The sequence below is a fragment of the Ursus arctos genome, chromosome X (assembly GCF_023065955.2).
Source record: "Ursus arctos isolate Adak ecotype North America chromosome X, UrsArc2.0, whole genome shotgun sequence".
Taxonomy (NCBI): domain Eukaryota; kingdom Metazoa; phylum Chordata; class Mammalia; order Carnivora; family Ursidae; genus Ursus; species Ursus arctos.
Window position 1 is genome coordinate 31,957,547 of NC_079873.1, and position 23,377 is coordinate 31,980,923.

Sequence of the window (23,377 nt, forward strand, 5' to 3'; positions counted from 1 at the left end):
TGTGATGTATTCATCACCCAGTTTAAGAATGAGACTGTTCTCATTTTGTATTTTTCATTCCCTTGCTTTACTTCATGGTTTTTGCTGCACTTGGATATGTGCCTAGGTAATATATAACTTTTCATTTTTGAGTGCTACAGAAATGGAAATCATACTGTATATATTCTTTGTGACATTTTTAGCTCAGCATTTTTTGTGCAATCTATCCATGTTTATGTGAATACCATTACATGCATCTTTATCCTCCCTATTGTATCATCATGTAATGTGTCTGTTTTCTTGTTGATGAGCATTTATACTGTTTCAGTTTATAATGTTATAAAAATACTGCTAGAATATTCTTTTTTTTCCATTTTCTTTTCATCATGATTAAGTGTACTCTTTAATCCCCATCCCATATATCCCCTATCACCCCACTCACCTCCCTTCTCGTAACCATCAGTTTTGTTCTCTTTGGTTAAAGCCTTCCTTAGTTTCTCTCTCTCTCTCTCTCTCTCTCTCTCTCTCTCTCTCTCTCTCTTTGTCCGTTTGTTGTTTCCTAAGTTCCCACATATGAGTGAGATCATATGGTATTTGTCTTTCTCTGACTGACTTATTTTGCTTAGCATTATACTCTCTAGCTCTACTTATGTTGTTACAAATGGAAAGATTTCACTATTTACGGCTAAATAACATTCTGTGTGTGTTTACACACACACACACACACACACACACACACACAGACACCACATCTTCTTTATCTGTTCATCTGTCCTTGGACACTTGGGCTGTAGTTTGGCTTTTGTAAAGCTGCAACAAATGTAGGGGTGCGTGTATGCCTTTGAATTAGTCTTTTGTATTTCATGGTGGGTATCGTGTTTATTTTCTTTACTCTTTCATTCTGCTCTATTCCTATCAGTCTACCCCCAGGATACATGTGTGGATGTGTGCCTGCACACACGTGCACAATCATAGCCCATCCTATGAAATGCTATGTAGTATTCCTTCACTTCCCTAAGTTTTCATCTTTACTTAAAGCCTTGTTATAGCTGGCAACTCTGTGTTCTTTTCTGGCGGTTTAGCCAAATGTAAAGAGTATGAGCTTTCAGTATAAATCCTGTTTCTGTCATACCGCCATTATACGTTTGGCAAGTTATTTAACCCTGTGAGCTTTGGTTTCCTCCTCTGAAAGAGAGAATACTAACAACTACTTCATGGCTTACAGTGAGGACTAGAGATCTGTATTAAGCGCCTAGCCCGTTACTTGGTACATGATATACACGCGCTTGGTATTGGCTCCTCATTCTTCCGACAAGGCTCCCATCTACCTCCAGGACCAGAGAACGTGGCAAAGGCACAGTCCCAAGAGATTGTTCTGATGTTGCAGAGCTCTGGAATGACAGATGACTCAAGTGCACATCGGAGTTGAGCAAATACAAGGATTATAGTTATTGTTTTTACAAGGATAGCAAGAGGTAATGACTAACGATTCTGGGAAGACCTTATTTGGGTTATAGGTGTTGGCAGCAGCTCTAGGCACATATGGTAAAGATGATATGGAGGACCACTTCCCGGGGCATGTAGACAGTTGATGTCCCACTTCCCCTGTCACACAGAAAACTGCTGGTGGTGTGCTCTCCAGCTCACCCCATATCCCAGCAAGATTTAAAAAAAAATAAAAACAGAAGTGAGATTTTTGGTATGCCACTATTGGGTCACTTTCAGTCGCTAATCTATATTTATTTCCGTTTTTTTCTTTTTGTGTAAACTCTGTCCTATTGCAGAGGTTGGCAAATTCTTAAAAACTAAAATTCCAGAGAGTAAATATTGAAACTTTGAAGACCATGTGGTTTCTGCTAAAAATACTCAGCTTTGCTTTATAGTAGAAAAGCAGCCAGAGATAATACATAAACAAATGGGCATGGCTGTATTTCAATAAAACTTACAGACGCTGATTTTAAATGGAATTCATATACTTTTCATATGTCATGAAATACTGTTCTTTTGATTTTTTTCCCAACCACAAAAAAATGTAAAAACCACTCCTAGCTCCCAGACCCATACAAAACATGTAGGGGGGTGAATTTTGCCCACACACCATTGTTTGCCAACCTCTGCCCTATTGGTCTCCTGAATTTTCTGTATTTATTTTCTCACAACCTGTGCACGTCATTTCCTGAGTTGGATATTAAAACAAATATATTGCTACGTTGGAGTATTGTTTTCCTTTTCTCTTGCCCTCATAACAAATTTAGCAGCTTCAAACAGTGCAAATATATTATCGCCCCCTTCCGTAGCTCAGAAACATGGGCTGGCTGGGTCTGTTTCTCTGGTCAAGTTCGCAAGGCTGAAGTCAAGGTGTTGGCTGGCTGAGCTCCCACTGGAAGGCTTTGCAAAGATTTGGCTTCCAAGCTCACTTTGGTAGGCAGAATCTGATTCCTTATGGCTGTAGGAATGAGGCTCCTGTTTCCTTGTCTGCTGTTAGCTAAGAGCCAGCCTTCGTTCCGAGAATCCTCTCTCTCTGGTCCTTGCCTGTTGATGTCTACATCTCAGAGCCTTCTCAGTGCATCGGATCTTTCTCACATTTGAAATCTGACTTCCCATTCTCTAGCATTGAAGCATCAGAGATCCGACTTCCTCCTCTTCTTCCTGATTTTAAGGGCTCTGTGATCACTTTGGGTCCACCTAGATCATCTAGGACAATCTCCCTATTTTAAGGTCAGCTAATTAATAACTTTAATTCCATTAGCAAAGTGCAGTCATAGCAGCACCAAGCATTTGGTTGAATAACGGAGGGACAGGAACCTTGAAGAGACACCTTGAGAATTCAGAATAGCACAGTTACGACCTCTGTTTCCAACATGAATAATGATATATAAGTCTGTGGAGCACTTGAGATGCATCCAGAAATAATTCAACCCATTCAAGCATTTTGTTTTGGTAGATTAGATTTTCTTAGATTTGATATATTCCATAAATACATTGTATGTAGTTTGTAGCTAATCCAGTAGCCCTTGCTTCTCAACAGACCATCTAGGCACTTGGGAGTAAATCTGAGAGATACATGCTATAGTCTTTCCTCTCAGTGAATAATTTGCTCCAAGGGTAACATTTTCCGTTTTTATCCCCACTAGTGGAACTGTGTTTCATATATAATTTAATTTGATGGGTAGTAAGGAGGGCATGTATTGCATGGTGCACTGGGTGTTATACGCAACTAATGAATCATGGAACTTTACATAAAAAACCAGGGATGTACTGTATGGTGACTAACATAACATAATAAAAAAATATTATTAAAAAATAATTTAATTTTGTCTTTTCTATTGAGAAGTAGCATTTCAGAGTAATTGCTGGTGGGGAACATATTGACATATTTTTCTGGTTTTTTTTTTTAAATTTAGGATCCAGTTATTAATTTCTAAGAACACTTAGTTGCTGAATCACATGTGTATGATTCCTAGGGCTAGAAATCTCTAGTTGATTCTCAGCTGCTTTTCTTCAGCCACCACATCTGACTTGTCACCAATCTTGCTGATTTTCAGTGACCCAAGAATCTCTATCCTTCTTTTCACCCCTTGCCCCCATCCCTGATATACATCTTCATCATTTCCTATTCTACCTATTGCAATAATTTCCTAATTGTCCTGCCTCTGGTTTCTCCTTTGTCCATATAATTTCCAGAGATTATATCATCTAGCCGTAGCCTTAGAAAAACTGAGAGTTCACTCTAACTCCTTAACATGACATTCAAAGATTTCCATTATATGACCCAATCCTACCTTTCAACCTCTTTTCCATTACAGTCCTCTGTAGAAGTGTTCAGACAGGGGTATTTGAACGCTACTGTACCAACACTTTGATAATCCATGTTCAGAGAATGGTAAATAGGCCTGTGCAACTGAGATAAAGGGTTCGTGTAGTCATTGCAGGCAGGGCCTTTAAAAATGGGCATGGTTGTTCAAAGATGATTTCTCTCATCTATGGAACGTAAGAACTAGGAAGTTCAGTAGGGGAAGAAAGGGATAAAGAAAGGGGGGGTAATCAGAAGGGGGAATGAAGCATGAGAGAATATGGACTCTGAGAAACAAACTGAGGGCTTCAGAGGGGAGGGGGGTGGGGGAATGGGATAGGCTGGTGATGGGTAGTAAGGAGGGCACGTATTGCATGGTGCACTGGGTTGTTATACGCAACTAATGAATCATGGAACTTTACATCAAAAACCAGGGATGTACTGTATGGTGACTAACATAATGTAATAAAAAAACATTTAAAAAAAAAAACAAAAAACAAAGATCCTTCTTTTGCCCCTTCAACATTTGGTTGATTATGAAATCCAGGCAGGCCCTTCTACTTTCTATATTTTTAATTTATCTCTACTTCCCCTCTTTTTAATTTATCTCCTCATTTCCCCAGCATGGGTCTTGTCATCTCTCTTCTGGACTATTTCCATGGCCAAACCTGTCTCTTTATTCCGTTTGGTCTTTACTCTAAGCCAGTCATCATATTACATCAAGATATCATTCTAAAACAGAGTCTAATTTTGGCCCCTTCATAATTCAAAACCTTCATTCATTCCCCCCTGTTTCCACTGAAGCGTATTTTCCCACCAATGCAGTGGTTAAGAACTTGAGCCCTAGGCCAGACTGCCTGGGATAGGATCTTACTTAACAGCTATATGATAGGAGACATGTCATTTTATTGCTCTAAGTGTCAATTTCCTCATATATAAAAAGAGGATAATAATGTTTACACAGGTTTGTTATGTGGATAAAAATATATGAAGCATGAAGAGCAATTAGCAAGTAACTGGTATATAGTATATATTCAAGTAATAGTAGCCATTATAATCACCGTAAAATACTGGAGACATTGAGATAGACTCTATAAATGACTGGCTATTTTTTCACTCAATTAGGGATTTTCGAGAGTTAATTATTTGGCTAAATAACTGAATTTCAATGCTCTCCCCCTTTTCCCTTGAGCAGACAGCTAAGGATCGTAACTGGTGAATGGTTTTTTGAAGAAAAGGCAAAGCGTTTCAAGCAAGTCAATGTTCTGGGCACCGATGTAGTCCGACAGTCCATCTTGAGAAGAAGTCCAGGTAATTAAAGCAATTATTTGGTTTCAAAACTGTCTTACTCTCCATTTTGGTGGGCTCTGTAATTTCCCTACATATGTTGCAAATGAACGTAGTTGAATTTCCCTGAATCCCTTAGGTCATTTCAAAACTCAGTAGCATGAAATCTCAATCTGCAATTCATACAAGGGAAGAGGAAGTCGGTAGAAAATAAAATCCACAGTGATTTTCCATCTATCTGACACACTGAGATTTTCAAAGGAGGCATTTATCTTCATCACAGATAGTTCTTTCCCTGAATGCACTTCCAGGATTTTACTAGACATTTAAGAAAGTAACATAAAACAGATGAATTAAATGATTCATATTGTGAAAGCAATCCTTGATTTTTCAACAAGTTATATTTCAATAAAATTGCTTTTAAACGTTCCTTTTACTAATCCAGTGGTTCTCAACCAAACGATGAGAGCGTGTACCATGCCCTCCTCCCTCAAGCCAGGGGAGCATTTAGAAATGCAAGGGGGTGTTTCTGGTTGTTGCAATGTCTGGGGTGGAACGAACAGCATTTAGTGGGCAGGAACCAGAATGCTAAATGGCCTGAAATGCTCAGGGCCCTGTTACTCAATGAAGAATTATACTGTCACCCAGTGCAAATCACACCCCACCTTGAGACTGCTGTTCTGTGCATTCAACCGACAGTTTAATTGGTTAAATATCGAGTGAAACTTGTGTTTAGGGGACTATTGCTCATGTGTGGGGAGGCATCTTCTGGCCTGTTGCTAGGGCCTCTCATCTTTCATAGCCAGAGACAAATGCCCTTGATGTTAAGTCTGGCAGGTAGAGCTGGAAGGTTTGGGATGATTCCAGTGTCACTTCTGGTTGTGGCCCTAGCAAGGAAGGGCTTTCCCCTGTGGGTGAGACCAGGTCTGATGCCACAGGGGGGTAGAATGGAAGAGAGTTAGAATGAAGCAATTAGCTCTGACTGCTTTCCCCACTCGAACCTCAGAACCTTTAGGAATGTAGACTCCCTCAAGTCATGAGGTATAGACACAGCTGCTCCCCCTCACAGGGAATCTGGTTTATGTGCTCAGAAATCAGGTATTGTTTCTATAATCCCGGTCTCTAGGGATTTCAAGTTCTCATGAACCCAGGCTCTTCTGCCCTAAAAATATCTGTAGCGGGATGATGTATCCCCCTCCATCGCAGTCATCCCTAGAAAGCTTATCTCAGCAAACCTCCCACAGATGAGTCCTGATCTTCGTCTTCATTTAACTCCGGGACAGTCAGCAGATTAGAAATAACTGTGATGGGATGGGAATGTCATCGCCGATTATTGTAGACTTCTTTGTCCCATGCTAACGTAGGAAAGAGAACGGAGAAGAAAAAATTGCTCTCATTTCTGGCAATTTTGTATGGAAATTTGTCTTCTGATTGTTTTTAATGAGGAACTGAAGAAGTACAAAGTCAAGAGCAACCCCGCCAGGACCCAGGAAAGGCAGACACTTCACCTTCTGCCAGGCAAAAGGCCAGTCATGATGGACCCAGGAGAAAGGGGTAAGACACACCTTTTCCAAGGGAATAGTTGCTCTTTACTCTAGAAACCTCTGAAATAAAAACTCCATAGTTTTTCAAGTTGGATATCACTTCAGTGACCCAGAGAAGGTCAACATACCTGACCAAGGCAACATTCTCCTATCATTCCCCTCAGGAAATGCAGTTTTATTTACTTTTGGTCTTAGACAATTAAAGGTCCCCTTGGACCTGAACCTGTAAAAGTTTTTCTTTCACTTGGCATATCTGGTCTCGCACTGAAAGGCTCTCATTATGTTGAGGTAGAAGCTTTCATGTCAGGACCAGTCTTGTCCATAAAGAGGTGACAACTCGCTCGGTTGTCACCACCCTTGCCCAGCCTAAGTGCTGATATAGGAAATATCCAAATGGAAGATTTATTAATTGGGCCTAAAACATAGTGTCCCCTGTTTAAAATGTGAGCTTCCTTAAGGAAGAAATCATCTTTGGCTACCCCAGTAACTTAATTCAGAAAAGATATGTCTCAAGTACGAAGAATCAGAATGGGAATCACGTAGGGGAGCAAGATTCAGGGAGGCAGTAGGAAACTGGGGGCATCAGGGCTTCCTCAGGGGAGATAGGAGGCCCCTAAAAGGCAGGTGGAAAGGACCAGAAGGCCGACTTCTGCTTCCCAGCTCTGCATTTTGCAGGGCTTCGTTTCTCAGGCAACCGTCGGTCTGTTTTGTGACTTAGGTAGTGAGGATTCTCATATCCACCAAGTCACTTCATGATTCTTTCTAAGTAGCATTGTTTTGTTCTCTCAGCGGGAAGCAGTTTGAGACACTGCTAGTATCTAAGCCTTTCTCTGGCTCTAGAGAAAGTCTGGTTTGGTTTTGTTTGGTTTTTGTTCTTAGAATTTGAACTGTGAGTGCAAAAGAAACCTAAATGGCCTGTAACTCAGACACTCATGACGAACCATGTCTTCATTAATGAACAGAGATGAATGTGAGAGAGAGCTTGGAGTGACCATATATCCCACGTATCGGTCCTTCTTCCCAGGTTGAGTCCGCTTGTCGCCCTTTGGAGCCCCCTCAAGGCCTTGTGCCTGTGTATCTCATGTTACATTGTAGTCTGACACCACGCCCCAACGCCCCAACTCCCCAGCCCCAGCACACGCTGAACTATGAGCTCCCTTAGTGCTGGACCTGTGGCTTTTTGCTTTCTTTCTTTTCGCGCTACAGCCTCCAGCGTGGTGCCTGGCTCATCGAAAACAGTCAATGACTTGATTGGACAAGCCACTCAGAGCCCCCAAGTGCTTGTAGGAGCTGTAATTTGCAAACCCATAGCCCAGGCTTCACCACGTAGGTCACAGAACGATGAACTTGGAGCCAGGAGATAAGAAGTAACCCACCGGCACAATGAATTGTATACACTCTGAATTAAAAACAATCACAGCTCTGGACTGCACCCTGTGGGAACTCAGAACTGAGATCTGATGGATCTGTCTTCAAGGACTGTAACAGCTAGTTGGGTAGCAAAGGTTCACGGCCTAGAAAATTAATACGTATAGAAGAAGTTCGGGAAAGTGTAAGATGACAATGTGAGCTACCTGAAAGCCTTTCTAAATGAAGAGGGAAGTGTTAATTCACTACAAGAGAGATCGTAAGGCAATGAATAACTAAGTCAATCTTAAATAAGGGGCTTCGATAATCAGTGTCGGGAGGTCACAGAGGCCATTGGGAAAGACATCAAATTGTAAGTGTGACTAGATGAGGACCTTGAAAGGTGGGTGGGGGTCCAGGATAGCAAAAGATGGGGAAGAGTGATTCCACATGAAAGAAACAGCTTAAGTAGAAGAGTGGACGTGGGGTCATGTACAAGGGGGTTCCCAGAGCAGCACAGATTGATATTATATTAAGTGTTGTTCTCACCAAAAAAATGTAATTTTCCAGTTAGATTGAAGCTTCTGACACTTTGACAAGACACTCGATATATCTTTGAAACGGAGACATCTTGGCAGCTTCTATTACGATTGTCCCCGTACCTGTGGAATACATGTTTTCCCCCTAGAAAACCCGAATGTAAGATAAATGAACTGGCTTCTCTCAATGCTGTCATAACAAGAATATAGCTTTGGTTCTTTTTTTAAAGTATATTTGAAAACCCCCATGTTTTGGACACTCAGTAGCCTGGATCATGACTCAAATCTCAGTTCCTGAAAAGCTATTTTTGCTCAAGTTCTAAATAATTTAGTAAAATGGCAGTGGAGTCAGATTTCATCCTACATGAGACACTCCATTGTTCAGACTTCACTCCCACGGGGAGAAACGTCACGAAAGATAGAAAGATGGTTTCCACCACCTGGGTTTAGTCATTCACTCTGCAAGAACTGATCGGGTTCTCGTGTGTACCAGGCATCACTCTAGGCTCAGGGGAACGGGCAGGAAACCAGCAGGGCAGAGTTGCTGTTCTCATGGAGCTTAGTCTAATCAGTGGCCACCTCAGTTTGTCCCGGAGAATCACTTTAGCTCCCCTTTCTGAGCAAGGGGAGTCCAGGCTCCCTATTCTTAGCATCCCTGAATACAGACTCAACCCAGGCGATATTTGTCCTTCTCAGGTGACAGTGGGGAGTTCCAAAGCTGATGGTCTTTTTCCGAGCAGGGACAGAGACCTGGCTTACCAGCAAGTGGGGCGGCCTTGGGAGCAGGTGATAACTGCCTGTCCCCTCCCCCTTGACAGTGTATGGCAGAGGCACCAGGAATTCCCCACAACCAATCAGCCCCGAGGCCACGTTATTGAAGAATTATTTACTGTTGAGAATATTGAAGATGATATTCTTTGTTTTTTTTTTTTTTTAAGGAATGGTATTCTTGAAAGGAAATTTTGAAATGCCTTTTCTCTAATGTGACCTTTTAAGTATAGACATATTTATATAATTTCAGATTTCTTCTGGCCAAGTTCAGGTCAGCAACCAGAGGAGAAATCATAACTCCAAAAATGGAAAGTGGGCGGAGCTACAGCTTGGACTTAGACAGCCAAAACTTTCGGAGTTTAAAGTCAGTCCCTGGTTTGGACAGGTAAGGCACATACAGATTGGGCAGTAGTAGAGCCTGAGAAGAAGGTTGATGTATTTCTATTCAAATGGTGCTTCTAGGTACCTGTAAAGGATTACCTCTTGGAGAACTCCCAACATAATATGAAAAGACAGGAGGGTATTTTTATTTTAATTGAAATAGGGAGCACTTACCTTTCTGGAGTCACAGCTATCAGAATCATCTGTGTTACCTGTAGGGATGAGACTTGATGTCTTGGGACTTAAGGCTGCAGTTCTAATGGAGGTGTACAGGGAAAATAAATTCTTCTCATAGATTTCTTGATCTTCTTTCTGTTTAAGCTTCTGAAAAAGAAACATCTGAGCGATTAATATATATATATACATATATATATATATATTAGCTTTAAAATGTTTTTTTTTTTAAAGACGGGGCACCTGGGTGGCTCACGGGGCGCCTGGGTGGCTCAGTCATTAAGTGTCTGCCTTCGGCCCAGGGCGTGATCCCAGAGTCCTGGGATCGAGTCCCACATCAGGATCCTCCGCTGGGAGCCTGCTTCTTCCTCTCCCACTCCCCCCGCTTGTGTTCCCTCTCTCGCTGGCTGTCTCTATCTCTGTCAAATAAATAAATAAAATCTTTAAAAAAAATAAATAAAAATAAAAGACATGAGAAGACCTTAATTTTTTTTTAAAGATTTTTATTTATTCATTCGACAGAGAGAGACAGCCAGCGAGAGAGGGAACACAAGCAGGGGGAGTGGGAGAGGAAGAAGCAGGCTCCCAGCGGAGGAGCCTGACGTGGGGCTCGATCCCAGAACGCCGGGATCACGCCCTGAGCCGAAGGCAGACGCTTAACGACTGAGCCACCCAGGCACCCCGTAGCTTTAAAAATTATTAATAATTTCATCACTTGAATTGCTCCAGAGAATTTCCATAAATTCCACTTCTTTCTAGTTCCTCTTCATCTAACTCGTTAACAGTGGGGCCAGGTGAGAGGCTCCTATGCACAGAGTTACCACCTTGTCAAGAAAAGCTAAAAGAAAGGGTAGCCAAGAGCATAGTGGTTTCATATCAAGCTGGATTTTGTTTATCCTGTTGGGGCATAAGTCAAGGCTTATTTTCACGCTGAATGTATTATCAAAGGCCATGAGGAGAAAAAAGATCTACCCTCATGTTTCGCTGTTTTGTCCCAATGTTAACTCCCTTTTGCTTTCTTGGACCTGCAGTAATTCTGCAAAGCCAGGGAGTGAAGCCTCCTCAGGTTACACAAGCAGAATTGAATTCTCCCCTGTGATTCATTTTAGAATATGGAACACCACATCCCCCTAGAGAGGACCCTCTTCTGACCATTCATTTTTTTTTTCCATGGTGACTCTCCACACCTGCTTCTTTTTTCTCTATAGCGTTCCTGCCAAGTCATGCACTTTGCGTAAAACCACACAGAAAAAAATAAGAAAGTAGAAAATAAATCATTTTTCATCCACTAGCAAAAGATCGTCACTATATTCCATATTTTTCAAATTTTCGAGAATATAGATCTATTTCCTTTATGGTAAAAAACAATTCAAACCATAGTTGCTTTGGTCCTTGAAATAGCTTCCTTTGACTGACCTTGGGGTAGCCCCATGCCAAGTTCCACAGACTCTTTCTGTAAAAGTCTCATTTTTGTTTTTGGTCGTTGAACTCCTGACTCTCAGACAGTGCTCCAAATTATTTAGAGGTGATAAACAACTAGTTTAATGTTGCTATTTTTGCCCCGCCTCTTGGGGACTCCCATGGATGAGCCATCTTGGTAAAGACTTCAGGCTAGCATTTCAGAGGGACAATATATATAAAAAGAAGATAGAATTCTTGTAAAAAAATCTAAAAAAAAAAAATCTCCTGACCCAACCCACAGGTTTTTCCATTTTAAACTAATTAGTCTTCCAGTTACTCAACAAGAAGAAGGGGCATGCTCTCTAGTATCATAGCGCTTCTGCTGTTCTTCCAGAATCCACCTGCCTGGGTTTATTTCTTGTGTGTTATCTACTGGTGGGTGTAAATAATCATTAAGTTATAAAGTCATATGGACATGTTTCACCAAACACTGGTGTATTGACCCAGGATTTTCTTGTTCTTGTTGTAAAATGAAAGGAGGCAAAGTAGACTTGATCTTTTAAATCATAAGTACCTGAAGTGGTTTCTAGAAGATCAGAATATAGTAGTCAGGGATGCTTTGGTTTAAGCATGCCAAGAACAATGTTTTCCCATAAAGAAAGAGAAAAAAAAGCTGTTTGGGAGATCAGTAGAGCAAATGTTCTTTTCCTGGAACATGCATTTATCAAAGTGATGACTCATTAATGGGCTGCCACAGTGAGATGAGTTACATCATCCCAGAATTATTCCTTAGAAAGTTGGGCAGGAAGTAGCCCATCTTTTCTCAACTCTCATCACCAAAAGGCATTAGCTCCTTTTGGTTTGCTCGAAGCTGCAGTAATTCTGCAAAGCCAAGTAGTAAAACTGGCAGACTCTTTTCTTCTTAGGTTTTGCAAGCAAAAGTGCATTCTCCCCCGTAGCTCATTTTCAAATATGGAACAGCAAATGTCCCTAAAGAGATTTTAAGAGCCCAGTCTCTTTGGTCTAGTCCCTGACCTAGCTTAGCAGTGAATTCCCCTTTCTCCTCCACAATGCCTGTTTCTTCATGGTTCATTGCTCGTGTTTTTGGAGCAGCTGGCCTTGGGCATTCTTGTTTAAAACTCCTATCATACCAGAGCGGAAATGATGTTTCACCAGATGCCTGGTTGACTTTCTTTTCAGTAGTTGGAAAGCAGGGAAAAGTATGAATGGGTTAGGCAAGGCCCAGCAGCCTCCCACGAGAGCCTGGCAAAGGGCTCTTCCCTTGTTGCTAGGGACTTGACAGATGAGGCAGGAGAGACTTTAAAAAAAAAAAGAATATGCATGTAAGCTATAGTTCATCAACAGACTGCTCTTCAGAGCAGTGATTCCTAATCCCTTTTATATCATGATGAGTTATCAGCGTGGTCTGATTTGTGAGATATCTATCTGAAGTCCTGCTCACCCAGAAACAAACCCTCAGACGAGGATGCGTAAGCAAGTGATTTATTCACGAAACGATTCCAGAAGAAACCAGTACAGGAGGAACAGAAGCAGAATAAAGAAGGGAAAGAACCCAAGCAATGTGCTGTCTCAGGTGAGGCCTGAATGTGAAAACTCAGCTTGATCCTGCAAGGGATTCTGGATCATAAAGTGTGTCTCTGAGTTTTTCCATTTTGAGGAGCTGGACCATTGCACTCCTATACCAATTAGTCATTGACCGTGGATTCCTTTGGATAGGGTTTCCAGATTTAGTGAATAAAAATACAGGATGGACGCCCAGGTAAATCTGAATTTCAGATAAACGACTTTTAAAGAAGTTGACATCCGGGGCACCTGGGTGTCTCGGTTGGTGAAACGTCTGCCTTTGGCTCAGGTCATGGTCCTTGGGTCCTGGGATCCAGCCCCGCATCAGGCTCCCTGTTCCACGGGGAGCCTGCTTCTCCCTCTCCCACTGCCTGCTGCTCCCCCTGTTGGTGCTCGCGTTCTCTCTCTGTCAAATAAATAAAATCTTTAAAAAAATAAGTAAGTAAATAAATAAGTTGACCCCCATGAAATATTATTTTCATTTATATACTATATAGTTTTTGAGGTAGTGCTCCATGATTCATCGTTTGCATATAATACCCAGTGTTCCATGCAATACGTGCCCTCCTTAATACCCATCACCGGGCTAGCCCATCCCCCCACCTCCCTCCCCCTCTAAAACCCTCAGTTAATATTAGTATATTTTTACACTAAGAAGTATTCATTATTTATCTGACATCCAAATTTAACTGGGAGTTTTGTATTTTATTTGACAACTCTAACTATGGGGGTAGGGGAGACATGCCAAAGCATATCTAGGCTGCAGTGCTAAAGGTCTCTGAAGGCCATAGGTGCAAGTCATTAGCAGGAAAGCACTCAGAAGCTGGACATGGGCACACAGAGCTGGTACAAGTGATCTGAGCTGATCTGGGTAAGACATCAATGATGTCCCCTAAAAAACAAAGGAAAAATGGAACTTTGAAGTTAAAATTCACTCTGTTGAGTAAAAAATGGATGAAGGATGTGATGCTGTGTTTCTCAGCAGCATTCATCACACTGGAGAATACGGCAAGCATATCAGATTCACAAGGTTATTTACTTAGACTGTGAACATATCAGTGGGAGCAACATGGGGTCTGGAATTGCCAAACACATCTTCAGCTAGAAACTTCTATTTATACCTCACAGTCATCCCTTTTTACTCGTCTTTTGCCCACCATACACACTACCTTGATTTGGGCTCCCCCAGAACAGACCCTGAAATAAGGATTCAAGAGTAAGTAATTGGTTTAGGATGTGATCTTGGAAACCCAAGGGGAGTGGGGAAGTGATCCAGGGAAGGAGCGAAAGCCAAAAAGAGGGTGTCATTAAGCCAGTTACCGCTATGGGCAACCAGAGCTCAATCTCAGTGGCCAAATATAGGAAACAGTATATAATACACCTCAGAATTATCCAGTCAAGAGACTGAGAATCCGAGGTATGTATACACCAGCTCCCTGTTGATGACTGGTTGAGGACTAATTCTAGAGCACTAACTCTCTGGCACTTGGGACTTGTTCTGCGCACAGGCACTCCATGCTCTTGTGATCCAAAAAAGTCTTCGGGCATAGAGTTGTGGTTTTTCCCAGTCAACAGGACTCTGCGGGTAGAGGTGAGGGCCGAGGGGAAAGGGGTGGGGTCTCTGCCGTCTGCTACCGCACCCCTCCCCAACCGCTCTTGTCCCTCTTCCAAAGGCAGTTTGTCAGACCACTGGTTGCTCCACCCCTGATTTCTATTTACTTTATATACATGTAACTTTCCTTTTTATAATGACAGTAATGTGAGGAGTTACAGAGACTTGGTAGTTCAGCCAGACTCCGGATATTATACTTTGGCTGGATTACAGCTGGGTTCTTGACTTGCCTCATTCTTAATGGTCACCTCCTTGCTATCTTATCTTTTTCTCCAGTTATTCCACAAAGATTCCCTGCCCTGATGTGTTCTGTTTCAGTGAACTAAATTTAACACATTTCCCTCCTCCAGTATAATAATTTTTTTTCACTCAGGGGTCTTGTGTGATATGTACTTTCTCAGGGTAGCTAAGATACGATAATGGTCTTTCTTCTTCCCTGAGGAGTAGAGGTATAGGACTTGCTCACCTATGAATTTTATTTATACAGATAAATTCAACACACAGTTCTGTCCACATTATTGACCTAGTGCTCTATTCCAAATGGTAATTAAGTGTGAGAGTGCTTAGACAATGATACTATTCTACCCCTTCATGGACTTCCCAAAACTTTGTCAGGGAAGATAATTTTAAGACAACCAAATGATTTTAAGACCATATTGTATCATGTTAAAAAGATGTTGTGTGTGCTATGGGAAAACCAGAGAGAGGCATTTATCCTTTCAGAGGATTCAGGGAAGCTTCATGGAGATGACCTTTAAGCAGTTTTAAGGGATGAGGAGGGCTTGGCCAGGTGAACAAAGTTAAGAATGAAATAGAGGAAGTAGAAAGTACAAAAGAAAAGGGTATAAAGCAATGTTGCATGTCCTGGAAAATAAATAGTTCAGGGTTTTTAGAGTGTAAATATTGAAGTGTAGTATACACGAGATGAAATGAAGAGCTAAGTTGGACCAAGATGTGGATGGCTTTGGATAACCTTGATGACCTTTCTCTTAAGGTAGAACAAGAGTTTAGTGAAGTACGTACCTGTTCCATTCAGTTACTGAAAGCTAAGTTCTGCTAAACACTTGCATTCCCTAGTGTCCACGGAGGAAGGCAGTTGGCTTTCTTCTTGCTCTTGGCCTTGATTTCACCCAAAGTTTTTCATGGCTGCTGGCCTCTCTCTTCCAACTGGCTTCCATCCATTATTTAGAAAGAAGACATGGGATCAGGATTCTACTGTGATGGTAAAAGACCAAAATATTATCAGACTGGGTATTTTACCTTTTCTGTTTTCCTTCATACCCACTCATGGTCCTTCCCTCCTGGTGACCATCTCCTCTACTTTAGAGAGAGTCTTCCTAAAGAGAACAGGTCCTTTAAGGAAACACTAAACATTTTCAAGCCACCAAACAAATCACCCTTTGTTTTAGTAAATGAAATTATAAAGTTCTTATGGTTCTTTATATAATTAACACTCAGATTCATTGAACAAAATGTCATTGAACACCTGTCACGTTGCATCTTTGTCCTTTCTCCAAAAAGGAAAAGGAAGGAAAATATGTGTAATTAAGCCACAGAAAGACAGTGACTTCAGAAGAAATGGCAGCTAGAGAAGCTTCCAAATGGATTTCTGCTTTTTCCTAATTTCTCTGCTTCCCTAATTCTGTATTCCAAAGCTCTTGTGCTTAAGAATAAAACACACATACATATGCGCATATGTATGTATATACGCATGTACCCAATACCTGAAATTCATTCTTTGAGGATGTGTTGACCTCTCCAAAGAGTTTGGTTTTTAAATGGAGATTCCCGTATCTCTGTGTTGTGTGCCTGTGTGCATGGGCGACACTCACAGGAGTCAATAAACTTTCTGTAGATATATAGACAGCTAATACGTTTGCCTTTGTGGGCCGTATAGTCTCTTTCTCAACTACCCAACTCCGCTGTTGGAGCATGAAAGCAGCTGTAGACTGTACATAAATGGATGGGCTTGCCAGCATTACAATAAAACTTTATTTGTGGGTACTGAAATTTGAATTTCATGTCATTTTCATGTTATAAAGTGTTTTTTTGTTTTTGTTTTTGTTTTACTTAAAAATGTAAAAACCATGCTTGGCTCACAAGCTATACAAAAACAGGTGGTGGTCCCAATTCAATCCATGGGCCATAGTTGGCTGAGTCCTGGTGTAACAGATTCACTCACTAACCCAGAAGGTGTCCTTCCATTTATCACAGGCTAAGTCTGGAGGACAGCTCAGCTCTCTTGATGTGAACACTGGGGTTAAGACATAGTGGTATGAGAGGGGGGAAATTACAGGTACAGAGATGTCTGAGATCAGTAAATTTAAACCAATCCACAGTTTAGCCCAGTATTTCTCAACCTTGGCTGCATATTGAAATCCCTGGGGGATGGGAGTGTCATTAGAGCTTATCGATCCTCTAGGCCTAGATCTCAAGCCCAGAGTCTGATGTGATTAGTCTTGGATGTAGTCTGGGCATGGGGATTTTTTAAAGATTTTATTTATTTATTTTGAGAAAGAGAAGGAGCACAAGCAGGGAGAAGGGCAATGGGAGAGGGAGAAGCAGACTCTCCAGTAAGTGTGGAGCCCAGTGCGGGGCTCAATTCCAGGACCCCGAGATCGTGACCTGAGCCAGAGGCAGACGCTTAACCCTTGGGTATGGGAATTTTTAAAAGCTTCCCCAGTGTTTCTGATATGAAGCCAAGGATGAGGGCCACCCATCTCACAAAAGACTGTCGACAAAGACAAAGCATTTTGGGATCACCAAAGACTAGAAAGCTGAACTATGTTCACCTTTTTTCTCTTTTCTTTCTCATTTTTAACATCTCTTTCGCATTTAATGGGATCACCTCACTTGCCAGCTGCAACCTCCCTGGTTTTTCTTACATATCCATTTCAGATCTGACTAAAAAAAGTTAGGAGAGTGCATAAACCACAGAAAGAATATCATGCGGTCCCTGTGTCATGCTGTGCACTAGCCAGTGAGTGTTCCTGTCTCTCAGATCAGTGCTGCCTTTTAGTTGATCTTCCTTAGGGGAGCACTCATTTAACCGTGCAGGCACAGACTCAACATTGTCAGCCCACTCTGGGAAGGTTGCATCCTGGGAAATGCTTTTCAGACTACAACTCCTGGGAGACAGTTTCATAATCCATAAAGGCAACTCATTATAGTCTCTCTCCCCTATCCTTAGATCCTTTATCTAAAAATAGGTATATCTAGGGGCGCCTGGGTGGCTCAGTTGGTGAAGCGTCTGACTTTGGCTCCTGTCATGATCTCAGCGTCCTGGGATCCAGCCCTGTCGCAGGCTCCCTGCTCCACGGGAAGTCTGCTTCTCCTCCCTCTGCCACTCCCCCTACTCATTATCTCTCTCTCTCTCTCTCTCTCTCTTTTTCAAATAAATAAAATCTTTAAATACATACATACATACATAAAATACATCTAGAAAGCCATTATCAAGATTTTGGGCCAGCTTGAGATTAGAGATAACAAAATGGAAGGCTTTTAAAGTATATTTCATAAGCTAAAGTAAATGAGACTGTTTCCTTCTCTAGGAAATGTGTCTTTCAAGTAACCTGGAACATCCGAGCTCCCTAGGCAGTGTCCTATCCCCATGCTTTGGGCCCTATTAGAACAGGAAAAATATATCTCTTTCTTGTCAGTTTCCCTTTAAGCAAATTTTAGCTTAAAGTTTTATTGACACTTTCTAATACTTCTGATATAAGTATCAGTAACATGATATCTGAATCAAAAATAGCTCTTTCAGGGATGCCTGTGTGGCTCAGTCGGTTAAGTGTCTGCCTTTGGCTCAGGTCATGATCCTGGGGTCCTCTGATCTAGTCTCACAATGGGCTCCCTGCTCAGTGGGGAGCCTGCTTCTCCCTCTGCCTGCCCCTCCCCCTGCTTGTTTTCTCTCTCTCTCTCTCTCCCCCCCGACAAATAAATAAAAATCTAAAAAAATACAGCTTTTCCATTTTTTTAAAAAGATTTTATTTATTTATTTGGCAGAGAGAGACTGACAGCCAGCGAGAGAGGGAACATAGGCAGGAGGAGTAGGAGTAGGAGAGGAAGAAGCAGGCTTCCAGCGGAGGAGCCTGATGTGGGACTTGATCCCAGGACTCTGGGATCATGCCCTGAGCTGAAGGCAGACGCTTAACGACTGAGCCACCCAGGTGCCCCTCCATTTTTTTTAAGTATAGCTGACGCACAGCATCACATTCATTTTAGGTGTACAACAGTGATTCAACCAGTCTATATGTTATGCTGTGCTCACTGGAAGTGTAGCTACCATCTGTCACCATACAGCACTGTTACAATACCATTGACTGGGGGCGTCTGGGTGGCTTAGTCGGTTAAGCGTCTGCCTTCGGCTCAGGTCATGATCCCAGGGTCCTGGGATCGAGCCCGATGTTGGGCTCCCTTCTCGGTGGGGAGCCTGCTTCTCCCTCTCTCGCCCCCCCTGCTCGTGCTTGCTCGCTCTCTTTCTCTGTCAAATAAATAAAATCTTTAAAAAAACCCACAAAATGCCATTGACTGTATTCCCTATGCTGCACCTTTTATTCCTATGACTTCTTCATTCTATGCCTGGAAGCCTTTATCTCCCACTCCACTCATTTTGCCCATCCTCTCCCCTCCAACTACCAGTTCGTTTTCTGTATCTATAGGTCTGATTCTACTTTTTGTTTGTGTATTCATTTGTTTTTTAGATTCCACATATGACTGAAATCATACGGTATTTTTCTTTTTCTGACTGATTTATTTCACTCAGCATTATATCCTCTAGGTCCATCTCTGTTGTCACAAATGACAAGATTTCATTCTTTTTTTACGGCTGAATAATATCCCATTGTATACATACCACATCTTCTTTATCCACTCATCTCTCAGTGGTAACTTGGGCTGCTTCCATATCTTGGCTATTGTAAATAATGCTGCAGTAAGCATAAGGGGTGCATATGTCTTTTTATATTAGTGTTTTTGTTTTCTTCGGGTAAATACCCAGTAGTGGGGTTACTGGATCATATGATATTTTGACTTTTAATTTTTTGAGGAACCTCCACACTGTTTTCCACGGTGGCTGCACCAATTTACATTCCTACCAATAGTGCACGAGGGTTCCCTTTTCTCCACATCCTCACCAACTCTTGTTGTTTCTTGTCTTTTTGATTCTAGCAGTTCTGACAGGTGTGAGGGGAGATCTCATTGTGGTTTTGATTTGTATTTCCCTGATGATGAGTGATGGTGAGCATTTTTTCATGTGTCTGTTGACCATCTGTATGCCTTCTTTGGAAAGATTTCTCTTCAGGTTCTCTGCCCAAAAAAATAGCTCTTTCCAAATTGAACTTTAAACTCCTTGAATCAAGACTTGAGGAAGGCTTTATCCTCTTCCTATTTAAGTGTCAAAGATTTATGTATTTCATGTCATATTTTATATAACATCTAAAAGAGTTGGCACCCAAATATTTATGATATTCTGCCTCATTAGACTAAATCTTTTTTAGTCTAACAAACTGAAACAACCAGTTGAGAGGAAAATATTTTTGAAAAGCTCACAGTAAATGTCAGGGACAAATGTGAAATTATATGTCATTTTTTGAGATGAGTCTGGCAATGATTTGTAGTAGCTGACTTATAATCATAAGACTTGTTTTCCTATTACAGGATAGCCTTTTGAATGTCATCGCCACAATTAATCAACTTCTGTTAGAGCTTCTCCATAAGTAGGACTTTTGGTTCCAGCAAAGCAAATCCATGATGGGGACTTTTTCAAAACCACCTGGGTCAGTAAGAATGTTTAGGACCGGCACAAGCAGATATATCTGCATGAGTCCCTTTGGATCATAACTTCTTGGCTCATTTCTGCAAGATTCATGTCTATCCTTTCTTGTTTCAAGGAGATTTTACTTAAAATAGTAAGGAGAGAAATTTTTGTGGTAACATTGTTCTGAGAGTAGAGAACCTACTATCACAGCACAGCGTTACTGAGTAGGTCTCTAAAACCTAGGACTTCTGAGATGAGCAAAATCAGTTGGGTGGCTAACTGTTGTCAAGTGCAGGAAGTATAGTCCCTGAGGGAGGAGGGCTCAGGAAATTTACCAAGGAACTTCTAATTTCAAATCATATCAATTTATTTAATCACAAAACTTTATATCTCTTGTCATCAGAATTAAGACAGAGTCCTAGACCCTCCTGAGCAATCTATAATTCATTCAGAGTGCTATCTCTAGAAGAAGCAGCCAGAGACTATTTCTATGTGGTATTAGAACAATGCTACCCAGGGTTGCCTGGGTGGCTCAGTCGGTTAAGTGTCTGCCTCTGGCTCAGGTCATGATCCTGGAGTCCCAGGATCGAATCCCACATCAGGCTCCCTACTCAGCGGGGGTCTGCTTCTCCCTCTGACCCTCCCCACTCTCGTGCTTTCTCTCTCTCACTCTTTCTCTCAAATAAAGTAATTAAGAAGAATGCTACCCAGAGAATTTTTAGTTCTCTTAATCAGATTCCAAGGAACTAACTCCCAGCCCTCTGATCCTTGGATTATTTTCCGCATGATAGCTCCTTCTATCAATGCAGAACCTGCCTGGTTGTATCAATCCGCTCTTGGTGAAATGAAGAGTAAGTAATATGAGCAACTGAAATGAGCACAGGTTTGGGTAGGCAGGCAGGTCTCAGTTTTTATCCTGACTTTGCTACGTACTAACCGTGTGAGAATGTGGTAGTGGTGGTGTGTGTTGTGTGTGGACACAGACACATGTGTGCCTATATGGAATAATTGTTTAACCTCTCCAAGACTCAGTTTTCTTATCTTTAAAAGACTATTGGTATCTTTTTCTTTTTCTTTTCTTTTTTTTTTTTACAGGGATGTTGGGGAGTGGAAAGTGTCAAACACCTAGAAAATACTCAGTAAATGTAGCTTCCATTTGCCTACTTATGGAGGGTGGTGGTAGCTGGCTGTCGAAGTCAGGGCATATTTGATTTGATTTTCGTGGCCTCTCTGGTGCACAGTCTAGAAAAACTTACAAGCTGTAGTTGATAGCTGCAGCAGTCAATGCCAGTTCTTTCTCCTGCCAGATTTGTCTTCCAGTAATGTCACGTGCACAGTCAGACATTCTTTAAAAAGAAAAAAAAAAACACCCTTTCTCTGTTCTTTTGCATATCTTTTCCGATTGGGTCGACTGTAAATTCTAATCACTGTTAACTATCACTGCTTTAAACGAGGCTTTAAACGGTTAAATGTTTATTATTATAGATGCACTTATAACTTATTAAACAGTAAATAAAAGAGTGAAATTCACAAAAGCTTCTATTTTACCACTTAGTGTATTTTGTCCTCCCCAAGGATAAAGAATAAAATAGAACAAACACTTCTCTTAAACTGTAATTTGTCAAAACTTACACTTACTTATGAAACTCCATGTGATGAGAAAATTGTGTTCACCTTAAGGGCAGGAACTGTTTTTTTTATTAATCATTATTGAATGGAATTGAATCAGTTTTAGCAAACAAAGTGAGTCAAGCCCATTTACCAAATGTCATTATTTTTATACCACATTTATTAAATGTGCATCATGAGTCAGACACTGAAACAACACACAGAAAAACAACATAATTTCCACTCTTTGATTAAATATGTCCCGAGTGCCTCCTTTGCACTAAGGTATTATGAAGGTGGTGGAGATATCATAGTAAATATGAACTCTGTCCCCAAGGAGTTTAGGTTGAAAGAAGCACCAAGGCCCACATATGTGGATCACTTGAAGCCAAATAAGACATCCTGTACTCGAAGACTGCACAGTTTAGCAAAGACTGTAAGTCAATAAGAATTGAGTGGAGCAGAAGTTGACAAGGCTTGCAAATGACAGGAAAGTCCTGATGGGGGAGGCTGGACTTCAGCTGAGCCTTGAAGGATGGAGAAGGTTTGCATAAACAGGGAGTGGCAAATAGAGCCTATCAGGTGGAGAGAACATGAGCAAAAGCCTTAGAGGTAGAAGCAGGAGCCATGAGTGTGGTGAGTTGAGAGGACAGCAAGGAGCCTGTCCAGGCTGGGAGAATGCTGGTGAGCAGTGGGAGATAAAGCTGGAAAGGTAGGGCGAAGCTCACTTATGAAAACCCTGGAGTCAGACAAATGGGCTTAAACCTAGTGAGTGTTTGAGGAGGAAAGCGACATGGTAGCTGCTGACCACGTTAGAGTCAGAATATTCTTTCTCCTTTAGGGGAAGTACTGGTTCATCAGATCTTAATGACCAGGAAGCAGGCCCTGCAACCCCGAAGAGCAGCCGGAGCAGTGGTGTGACCCCCGTCACTCAGAGGTCACCGGCCCCAAGCACACACAGTGTGACTTCAGTCAGCATTAGAGTAAGTACTCAAATGCGAAAGGACCCCCAGCCTCTGAGACTCGACCTCACCATCATGGCCTGGTTGGGTTTGAGTTCTCTGTATCTCGAAGTGTGCTGTTTATGCTATTTAATTGTAGAAACTTCTTTATCAGGAAGACGTACAAATGAGTAACAGACATGTGAAAAAATGTTCAACATCATTAGCCGTCAGGGAAATTCAAATCAAAACCACATCGAGATACCACCTTACACCAGTTAGAATGGCAAAAATTAACAAGGCAGGAAACAGCAAATGTTGGAGAGCATGCGGAGAAAGGGGGACCCTCTTACACTGCTGGTGGGAATGCAAGCTGGTACAGCCATTCTGGAAAACAGTATGGAGGTTCCTTAAAAAGTTAAAAATAGAGCTACCCTATGACCCGGCAGTTGCATTACTGGGTATTTACCCCAAAGATACAGATGTAGTGAAGAGAAGGGGCCCATATACCCCAATGTTCATAGCAGCAATGTCCACAATAGTTAAACTCAAAAGGGAGCCGAGATGCCCTTCAACAGACAAATGGATAAAGAAGATGTGGTTCATATATACAATGGAATATTACTCAGCCACCAGAAAGGATGAATACCCACCATTT

The 23,377-nt window shown here is 41.6% G+C and overlaps 1 protein-coding gene across 2 annotated transcripts in view; it reads left to right on the top strand.

Moving 5' to 3' along the window:
- SYTL5 (synaptotagmin like 5) overlaps window positions 1-23,377 on the top strand; it is a 104,487-nt gene that overhangs the window by 38,763 nt on the left and 42,347 nt on the right. For both annotated transcript variants that reach the window (XM_057310641.1, XM_026513291.3), the window contains exons 3-6: window positions 4,968-5,083; window positions 6,505-6,613; window positions 9,511-9,645; window positions 22,620-22,761. In XM_057310641.1, the coding sequence (XP_057166624.1) occupies window positions 4,968-5,083; window positions 6,505-6,613; window positions 9,511-9,645; window positions 22,620-22,761 (502 nt within the window). The remainder of the gene's footprint in view (window positions 1-4,967; window positions 5,084-6,504; window positions 6,614-9,510; window positions 9,646-22,619; window positions 22,762-23,377) is intronic.